Source organism: Pristiophorus japonicus, chromosome 21, assembly GCF_044704955.1.
Source record: "Pristiophorus japonicus isolate sPriJap1 chromosome 21, sPriJap1.hap1, whole genome shotgun sequence".
Taxonomy (NCBI): domain Eukaryota; kingdom Metazoa; phylum Chordata; class Chondrichthyes; family Pristiophoridae; genus Pristiophorus; species Pristiophorus japonicus.
In genome coordinates this window covers 6,607,118-6,618,122 of record NC_091997.1, presented here as the reverse complement: position 1 = coordinate 6,618,122, position 11,005 = coordinate 6,607,118, and the positions used below count along the sequence as shown (strand labels likewise).

Here is an 11,005-nt window from a genome sequence, read left to right as displayed (position 1 = left end):
GGGGAGTTATCCCCAGTGTCCTGGCCAATATTTATCCCTCAATCAACCTCACTAAAACAGATGATCTGGTCATTATCACATTGTTGTTTGTGGGAGCGGGGCTTGCTGTGTGCAAATTGGCTGCAGCTTTTCGAACATTACAACAGTAACTACACTCCAAAAAAATACTTCACTGGCTGTAAATTGTTTTGGGAAGGCTGGCAGTCGTGAAAGGCGCTATATAAATGCAAGTCTTTAAAAAAAAATTAGGTCCATTTCCCGCACGTTTGAGAGTTACTGGTAGAATCATTACTTTTTACGATTATTATAGGTATCCAATTAATTTGTATCATCAGAACTCTAGTCATGATCTGACTGGCCGCTACTAATCTGCACCCTGTCTGGTTCTAGACTTGACAAAAGGTGGCGATCCGATACCGTGTGTAGGACACGGCGGAGAGAGGGGAGCTCGATGGATAGTGACACTGTACGGAAAATAAATTGTTTACTCTTCCGAGCTCGGCGTTGCGCGGCTCCTGTTAAAAGTGGACTAGAGTTAATGTTGCAAACCCGCGCGCATAGATTGTATTGGACATTGTGTAATAAACTTGCGGGAGTCTTAAAGACGAGACGAACGCAGGGGTTATTTCCCCCCGACAACACCTGCCAGTTTGTTTTTAAAATACAAACATCAATAAAATGGCTTTAAATCGGACTTGAACCCCACAGCCAAAAGCATCTGTGAATGAAGTGCGTCTTTGCCGAGACAGGAGATGTGGTGCATCCCAGCGTGTGCACATCACTGAGCTCTGGGACATTTGCAGTGTCTGGGTGCGGACCCTTTCCAATTGTTTTTTTTTTGACACAATTGTTAAATTTGCCACGCCGTGAACTTGTCCATGTGCGGCTGGCCACTTCCTATTTTTAAATGGACGAAAAGAGGCTGATTTCTTTCTTTTTTTTAAAAAAAAAAGCCCCAAGCTGTCACGTCCGTTGTATTAACAGGGTGAGCGGAGATGCCCTGGGTTGCTGCAGAATCTATCTTTGGCCCCGAGATGATTTTCTTTTGAGGGGAGGAGAGCGATCTGGGGGAAGAGGCGTTCTTTGCGATACAACACGTGTTGGAAACGAGGAAGTAACATACACCCGGGCTGGTGTGGTGACGGATTATATCCGTTAATTTCACAGGAAGTAAATGAAATCGGCCGGGCTGATTGCGGGAGCCCAGTGCGCTGGTTAGTTTCGGGTCAGTTGCAGCGGTGGTCTGGACAGCATGTGGCCGCGCTGATTGTCAACGATGCTTCTTTGATGATGGCGGATGGACAGAGAGACGGTGCTGAAGCCGGGCTGCCAGTCTCGGCTGTGCTTTTACCCGAACAAACCCAACCGATCTCGAATGGGAAATGCCCGGAGCGGGGCGACCCGTCCGTCAACAGCGAAAATGCAGAGAATAAACAATCTACAACTCCTCGCAGCAGCATCATCAAGGTAAACCCCTCTCCCCCCCCCCCCCCAAAAAAAAAGATCACATTGAAACCCTATAACCGGCATAAGAACTGACTTTGTTTGGTTTAATCTGTTTAAGAGAGGCAAGGGAATCTTTATTTTTTTTTAAAAACATAGTTTGTGGTCAATTAAAAAAAATATCTTTCCACAAATATCTTGTCTGTTACTATTTGGCGATGTTTTTATTTTGCAAACGACACTGTCCGACCCGATGGATCAACTCTGGCCAACATTGGACCAACTGCATCCTCCCAGGACAGAGGGAGGGGGAAGCATCTGTTTAACGCACAGAAAGTGATGAGTGGGGAAATACAAAACGAAAAACCCAGCTAGCAGTGCAGCTCTTGAAAGTATGTCTGACAGTGAACGCTGACAAAAAATTGAACATCGCAACAACTATGGTGACTGTTTTGAAGAGTGCGGGGAAGCTTGTTTATCGTGTCATTTGCGCGGTCCTTAGGGAATGTCGTTATTTTTCTGATGGGCTGATCAGCAGGGCAGGCTTTTACTGTGTCAAAAAACAGTTTGTTCTCGGGAGCAGCTCGGTAGAACTTCCCACCAAATTCAATATATATATCTATATATTAATTGAAGATGCTGTTAACGGACACCAGTAGCAATCGGTGCAGTTGGATAACGACCCAAGGTTTGATAGGGACCCGAGGGTTTTATTTAATAAATAAATCGGTCTGAGATTCCTTGTTCTGAAGCGGTTCCTAGTTCTTCGTGCATCCTGTGCTGCGGGAGAACAAAACTGTTCTTACTGCACATTTGATCACAGTATTACAATGCCTCCCTGAACATTGGCTGGGAACTGATTAAACTTGGATTTCAAGTGAAGGACAAAGAAAGGTAAGTCCATACTACTGGGAACATTCAAGGAGCAAAGCTGTCCTTTCAGAGGGTGCTTGACACCTTTGTTTGCCAGAGATGTGAAAAGAAGATGCAGGTTGTGTCAAAATATGTAACTGCCTCACACAAAAAATACTTGCTGTGCTAAACATGAGATTCATCCTTTCTCATCTTTTCCCACCCAGTGTTGTAGGCAGAGCCCCTTCCAGGTGTTCTTCCCTCTGTAATCATTTAGTTTAAATCATTACATCATTATCATCCAGCCAAACTTACTCCATTATAGATATCTTCGAATAAATTGCAGAATTCAGTCACCAGAGTGCTATGCTGCGATGCAAGTTTTGGGGCTCAGAATTCTCAAACAACGAGTTTCTCAAACTCCACTGTGCTGTTGGGAGGAGGCCAATTGAAGGGTTTAACAACGTCACAAACTGTAAGCACTTTTTGTATCTGAACCTTGAATTCCTGTCAACCCATGGAATTCCCCAGCTTTTTATATTTTAGTACATTTTTATGTCCTTTCATGTATGATGAGTTTTTCCATAATCTCTGTAATCAAAGCCATTGAGTTTTCCCATTTGGCTTTCATGCTCTATGATTATGAAACAGATATTATTGAAAAATCGTATATCTTTCTCATATGATGTGGTGAGAATTTTACTGCAAAGCAGTACACCCTTTTTAACATCATAAGGATGTTCAGCATTTTTTGCCAGTGCAACTTATTTTAGCCAGCTAGATTGTCACGTGCACTTAGTGTCGCAAGTGATTTAAAATAATTGATGGTAAACTATCTGATTACATACTGCATGTACCACAACTCCTTAATGTGGGCATGGATTTTATTTTTACTTGTGTACTGCACTGTTTTTCTGTAACCCTCCGTGATTGTGATCGATAAAATGTAGAGTACAAGCAAGCAATTTAATGTTTTCAAACAGGCATATTTTATTTTAAGGTTAGGAGTTTAAGTCCCACTCCAGGAACTTGAGCACATAAATCTAGACTGACACTCCAGTGCAGTGCTGAGGGAGCACTGCACTGTCAGAGGTGCCGTCTTTCGGATGAGACGTTAAACTGATCTCTCAGGTGGACGTAAACAATCCCATGGCATTGTTTCGAAGAAGAGCAGCTGAGTTATACCCATTGTCCTGGCTAATATTTATCCCTCAATTAGCATAACAAAAACAGTTTATCTGGTCATTATCACATTGCTGTTTGTGGGATCTTGCTATGCACAAATTGGTTGCTGTGTTTCCCACATTACAACAGTGACTTTTCTCCAAAAGTACTTCATTGGCTGTAAAGCACTTTGAGATGTCCAGTAGTGGTGAAAGGCGCTATATAAATGCAAGTCTTTCGTTGTTTTCTAAAAAAAGGCTTATCATCTTCGAGAAGAATGTCTTATCATGGGGAAAAAATCCACTTAGCCAAGCTGGAGTATATTTTCCTCTCTTTCTGTTAGTAAATGTGGCAAAATAGGAAATGCAACTACAGTCATGATGGCAGCCTTTTGGTTAACGTTAGAAAACAGTCTATCATGGTAAAACTGCTGAAACAAAAATGGTGAAAATACACAGCGAGCCAGTCAGCATCTAAGAGAGAAAGGTCGGTTAACACTTCAGATGCAACCCTCCGTCAGAAGTCGGTTAAAGCTGAAACATGAAGCCATCTTTCTCTGTCGGCTGCTGATCAGCTTGCTGGCCATTTGCAGCACTTTCTGTATCTAGCATGGTGAGAGTTACAGAGGCTGTTGTGTGTTTGTTTTTTGTAATAGCTGCTTTGCATCTGTTTTGAAACCTCAGTGTTAGAAAAGTGATGACACAGTCCATGCCTGTGGATATCTTGGTTTGACTCTTTGGAGGTTTTGATTCACAAGAGCTTGCAGCCCCTTTAATTGTATCAAATGTCATAAAGGAAACAGAAGCCCCAGCAGATGATAATTCAATGTTAACTGATGAAGGAATATCTTTACCAGTACACCTCTACTACAGCCTGTCAAATATACTGTAATGTATGCACTTGTGAGTATGCTCACAGGTTTGTAGAGCAACTGAGGTGCCGGAGGGACTGGAGCGCATCATTTCAACAGGGAACAGAATTTTAATTTGATTTGACAAGGTTCCCTTTTATGTTTATTAGTTAATTTGTATGTTTTGGTGTCCTTACAAAAGGGGGCACTTGACTTAAAGTTCTCCCAAAAATAGTTGTAGAACTGTTGAGTTGGGAGTCACGTGATGTTCACAAGACTCAATAAAACTCCAGCCGGTTGGGTTCAGGAGATCCTCGATGGGGCAGGTGGTAGTGAGCCTGGTGGATGAACCAGTAATGTGTAGTGTGATTGTTAAACCTTTGCTAATAAACCAAATAGTTCTTAATAGCAATGTGTTGCTATAAATTCTTAAACTAATAACCCATGAAGCAAATACATTACAAAAACCCAAACTTACAAGTAATGAATCGTTAACAGGCATACTCATCTGCAAATTCCAAGCATTGCATGCTTTGAGTAGCATAATAAAACCATTCTCACAGAGGATATGCATCGATGGAAGAGGTAAGATTGTGAAGACAGTGGCTGTGTTTTTTTAATATGCTTCTTCAATGTCCAGACATAGCTGAAGGGAATGGCCTCTTACTTGCACTGTTAACCCAATTCGAAGCTAGTCAATACCAAAGGGCTGAACCTATCCTGTCGCTCTTGCGACTCATTTGTTTTTAATGAGAATTTCTTGGCCGCATTTGTATTTTTAAAGAACACACAATCCTCCTGCAAAGAAACATCTCGCAGTCCTTCACATTGCAGTGAATTACTTGCTAGTTCTGTGATTGTTCTTATGTAGAGGGACATGGCAGTCATATAGTGCACAGCAAGATTCCACAAACAGTAATGAAGCCAATGAGTAGTTAATTTGCTTTTGGTGGTATTAGTTGAAGGAGGAATGTTGTTCAGGACAGGGTAAGAACTCTTTTGTATGTAAGTAATGCCACAGGATTTTTTTTTCATACCCACCTGAACTAATGAGACAGGCAGAAGTGTAACGTCCATCTGAAGGTCAGCATCATTGGACAATAACGCACTCCATCAGTACTGCACTAGAGTGCAGCCTAGGTTATAAACTTAAGATCTGACGAGAGTCTTGAATCCTCAAACTTCTGACAAGCAATTGCTGGGCATGTGCCCTCCTAAGGGGCATGTAACATTGTTTTAATGCCAACTTTCCTCCCTTGTGGTCCCACATAAGTATCCACCTGAGAGAGTGTGTCAGTGGACTGCTCCCATGTAGGGACCATTGCTACTTCTAGATGGTTGCCAGCAAGCAGGCAGGAATGGCCTAACAGAAAGTCCCTGCCTCAGACACGTTATCTCCTCTGCTCTGCCTCTTCCCACAGCAGGACAGCTGAGATCAGGAATTCGGTCAGCTAGGGCTTTAGCCCAGTACCCTTCACTCAATGGTGCTGTGCATTGGTGCTTAACACAGCCACCATCATATTCCCAGCTTTCCCTGCACCATTCTGTATAAGAGAGAGAATGTCAGGACTCACTCACAAGCTTGTGGAAGTGACGTACTTTTACTGGCTGTAAGAAGTCTGGAGTAGCTGACCGCAGTGATGCTTTTTCTGGGATAGATCCAGCCCAGTGCTTGATGTACTTTGCCGCAGGATTTATCTTGTGTAGAATTGTGGGGCAAATCAGGTTATTCACTACTTTACTGTTATTCTTTGTTCCAATTTACGAAGACAAAAGTGAAAATGTTGGTGTAAATCTGGGATAGTAAGTAAATGAAGCACAATGTATGTTACTTAGGATACATCTCAAGGTGGGACATCTCTGTTTGCATGTGAAATATTCCATTGTTTAGTAAGTAATGAAACCATAGAATCATAGAATGGTTACAGCACAGAAGGAGGCCATTTGGCCAGTCGAGCCCATGCCGGTTCTCTGCAAGGATACCTCAGCTAGTCCCACTCCCTCCGCCCTTTCTCCGTAGCCCTGCAATGTTTTTTCCTTCAGCTTCTTATCCAATTCCCTTTTTTGAAAGCCACGAGTGAATCTGCCTCCACCACCCTCTCAGGCAGATCCTAACCACTCGCTGCATAAAATTTTTTTTCCTCATCTCGCCTTTGATTCTTCTGCCAATCACCTTAAATTAATAAACTAGAATAACCAGGCACAGAAATTCTTTTGTCCAATTTCTACTGCCATGTCTACAGTCTAGGCTCCAGCCCTATTTTTTGCCTGTCTCTTATTTCAGCTATCAGCCTCCGATCACTGTACTGCAAAAAGAAAATTGACCCATTGCCTGGGTCAGGTGTGCCTTGACCTGTCTCTGCCTGCAGCTTGATTGCGCAGTGTGTGTACCAGGCTCAATTTTTTATCTGCACTTCCTGCAGTATGAAGATCAGAAATGTCACTTTCAGTACCTCTTCCACGAGTGGATGACAAAGGTTTCTTCTCATGCTTTCCTAATTTTTAGATCTCTACCCAATTGCTTTCACCCACTGCTACCTTTCCTCCTTCAGTAATGTGTGGTGGGGTGGGGAGATGTTCTGCTGCTACACTCTGCTCCCCCTAGTGGCACAACTAAGAACTGTTGTGTTCAATGAGAAGGGAGGTATGTTTGATTCTCCTTCAATGGAAACTGGAGCATAGGAACTTCAAATTGGTGACAATCGACTGATAGACCTTCTGCACTTCTCCCAAATTCTGCTTTGTATTGGCATAACTGCCCTTTACTATGTATCCAGCATTAGTAAACATGTGGTTGTCATCTGCTGACCTTCGACCCAGACACCACTCTGGATTCCCATTGGATTCAAGTTGCCATGGATACCAAAATAATTCAAGGGAATGCATTGTCTTGTAAGTTAATTCACTCCAGTTATCAGTACATTTGCTACTGATACTGTTAACGGCAAAACCACTCGGGAAAATTAATGCTGGTTCATACTTCTAGACTCTATATTAAACAGATTTGTAATAGCAAGCTATACAGTGAGATCTGTATTAACAGCCCATAGCTACTGCATTATGATCATGGTTACTTTAAACAGAATTTTTTTCTGGCTTCTGAATGAATTGTGGCAAGACCATATGAAACAACCTCTTTATCTAATAGCTTGCAGTTCTGAATTGAAGTGTGATGCCCCTAGCTCATTTTGTGAAGAGTAACGTTCTATTGTGGTGAACTGGGATCACTACAGAGTCCTCCATAAACATGTAGAATGCTTTTCCTTTTACCTACATAACAACTGTTACTGCACTTCACATTTATTGATTTTGAGATTCTTCTGAGAAATATGATAAAGATTTACATCTATAGGATTCTTTCTGGGTGGTGTGGTAGGTGAAGCATTTAGCGAAAAATCTTCTTGCTGTAGAATGTTAAACAGTGCACTTGAAATGTCCTTTCATGGTTGTTTACCTGTTATCAAACACTGTCGAAATGAGCTATCACTGAGCGTTCCTGCTCTTTCCTTGATGCTGCTCCTTCTGAATAAGGCTAAATATCTTGGTTTTCCATCAGATATATTATTATACAATGTTTAATGTATAGAAATACAAAATCAGTGAGTGACCAATTTAGTATAAAAAGACCCCAGAAATACCAAATTCTTTTTTTTATATATATATACATATATATATATAAATAAATAAACAACTGGGATATTTCAGCTCTGCTTATTCATAACGTGCAGCTTCAGACTATCTCTTTCCTAGATGGACAGTTGTGACATTTTCAAGAAATGGATGAAGACATTTTTACATTGGATTATCTCACTGCACAATATATTGACATTTAATGTTTTTAAACAAAAAATGCTGCTTGAGCATGTTGCATATAACATGTTGGATTTTAAAAAGTTAAACCAATATTCCTGGTTAATTATATGTATTAAGACATCATGGTCTTGCATCCCCTTTAAGAATTAGGAACAGGAGTAGGCCATCTAGCCCCTCGAGCCTGCTCCGCCATTCAACAAGATCATGGCTGATCTGGCCATGGACTCAGCTCCACTTACCCGCCCGCTCCCCATATCTAAATGACAACAAACATCCATGTCACGGGGCATCTGTTTGACACTTGCTGTCAGCCGGAACATTTTGGGAAGCACGAGTTTTGCTTTCATGGTTTATGATACCATCTGAAGTTTAGCGCCTCAAAATCACTCTCAAATAATTGCTATTGTACGCACAACAGCATCGCGTGATGCAATGTTAACTTCAGACTTTGCTGCCCATTGCTTGGAAATGTACAAGAGAAGGTGGCGTGAGTTGGGAGTGGCCTGTTCTAAATGGTGGTGGTTTCGGTGTTTGATAAACCTCGCATCAGGGTTCAACGTCTCGGGCTCTGAGAGCAGACACTGTTTCTCTGAATCAGAGTGGATTTATTGAACATCAGGCCTGAAACTACTGGAGTCTGGAGCACATCTGTGAGGAAAAGTTTACCTCTTGTCATGTGTTAATACTTCTGTATGTAATTATGTGTAACTAGTCAATCTTCTATGCCATTGCACACAGAAAGTCAAGACTAATTGTAGTCTTGGGTTAAGGAAAGGGGATAATTAAATCAGGGCATGTAGGCATAATTTGTTCCCCATTTTAAAGTCATACATTTTGTCCTTAAATTTTTTTTTCCCATTATAAATTCCTAATGTGCACATTTCTAATAGAAGTTGCCTATGTAACTTATCACACTGCGATTGTATCCTCCCACCAGTGATGGCGGTGCATTGCCTCCACTGCTGGGAGAGTGTGACAAGTTTACATAGACAATTTCCAGCATAAATATGGACATCAGAATATCTAATGGAAAAAGTTGACAGGAAATACATGTAGGCATAATATTTTTACTATATTTAAGATGACTGCTGCATAATATAAAACCTATATGGATAAAGTACTATAGCCACATTATAATGATGGCAACATACTATTGCATAATTATCCTGTGTTATCAGAATCAGAAATAAATTCAGAAAAAAATTGTTATTGTAATGTTATTCTGGGACAAATGTAATTTTTCCCCTCGGTAATCAATCTTTTCAGAAAAAATTGCAGCTTTGTCATCTGTTCACTCAGAGTCTCCTTATTATAGCTGTTCAATTGAGTCATAATTTACATCTCATTGAAAGGAAATTACTAAAGTGGTATGCTTGACAATGGAAGATTGGAACACAGCCAATCCTCTGTGGCATGCTGGGTAATTCGATATCCAAGCCAGGCAAGTCTATGGTTCGGATTTTGCAGGCAGCGGTGAAGGGACAGCACCTGCCGTTGACCTCGAAGAAAGCTGCCCACGAAGATTTAGTAGGCTCTGTGGCATCAATTTCCCCTATTATGATGTCAGTTTAATTCTGCCGACATCTGTAGGGGATCTCTGGCGTCCTGGAACAATGAAGCCATCAAACTAGCTGAGCGGCCAATCAGATTGAAGAATTTTCACAGACCGAAAACCAGGAAATAAAAACCACTAATTATCATTCACTGTTTAATCATTTTACAGAGAATGAAAGTTTACATTGTGACACATGGGATTAAGTTAGAAGCTGAAATATCATAAACTTAAAGAAAAAGATAAAAATTAATTCTTATTCTTATTATTTAAAAAAAATTATGGAATTTTTATCATGGAATGGAGGAAATGACACTCCACACTTCTAAAATTAATTTTTCAGGGCCAGAGTGGTTGTTCAGCAGTAATTATGACTTAGTACACCATTAAAAAAAATATTCAGTTACTCCTCATTCAACAAGGATTAACTTTTTCAATGATTTTTACAGCGAGAGTAGTGCGTAAAATGTTAAGTTTACGTGAAATCAGTGATTCTGTGCTGATTGCATCTGTGAAGGCTACAGTAGCGCATCTTGTGGAGGAGCAGGGTATCACTGGCAGCAACTTGCGGATTTCTGCGTTTCTAAGTGCGCGTGTGCAGAGGTCAGAAGTTGCTGTCAGTTTTACACAGTAATAACAGTGAACGCTGACAGTTTTATGTCATTACAACCACAAGTTCCAGTCCATAGTTACTTCAGGGAATCGCTGATGATTAATTAGCCAACCTGGAAGGATTTGCCAGGCACCTACTCAGAATCTTGCAGGCTGTTTGTTGCCCCAGCGGGTATGGTGGTCCTAGTTGGACAAGCAGTCGGACGCTTGCTATTCCTCTAGGGCTATAAGGAGAGTCAAACATGATTTCTATTCTAGATTGCTACCCTGTAATCTCTGCTTATAGTGCCCTTGTGTGGATGTTGGGTGAGGTCAGAATTGAACTTCGCTGTGATGGTCAATAAACCTACTAAGGATAGACAATTGGGTGACTTAGCAAAAGATGACTTGAAACTATTTCATCAAGGAATCAGTGCCTTCAGGAGAGGAGTAAAGGAGGGACAAAAATTAGCAGAAAAAGGGTGGAAAATATTTTTTTTAAATGCCCCCTTTTGTGTAAACTCCTCTGATTATTTGTGCATACTCTTGAGTACAAACTGGTGTGTATATAAGTAAAATAAAGAGAAACTACAGTGATACATAATATTCAATTGGTTGTCACTCATTAATCAACAGTAGGTCTCCAGGTTTGCCACACAGCAATTACAGTGTGTGGGCGTTGTGTGGTGAGGAGCAGAAAGAGACACGCAGACTGAGGCAAAGTCATTTATTTGCAAAAA

At 41.1% G+C, this 11,005-nt stretch overlaps 1 protein-coding gene across 2 annotated transcripts in view; it reads left to right on the top strand.

Annotated features, from left to right (window-relative positions):
* The first annotated feature begins 1,047 nt into the window (after positions 1–1,047).
* Positions 1,048–11,005, top strand: part of LOC139233790 (inactive phospholipase C-like protein 2) — a 210,509-nt gene continuing 200,551 nt past the window's right edge. Inside the window, exon 1 of one of the 2 annotated variants that reach the window (XM_070864318.1) lies at positions 1,048–1,467. In XM_070864318.1, coding sequence (XP_070720419.1) covers positions 1,288–1,467 — 180 coding nt within the window. In that variant the 5' untranslated portion in view covers positions 1,048–1,287. The remainder of the gene's footprint in view (positions 1,468–11,005) is intronic. The other variant, XM_070864317.1, reaches the window with a different exon arrangement.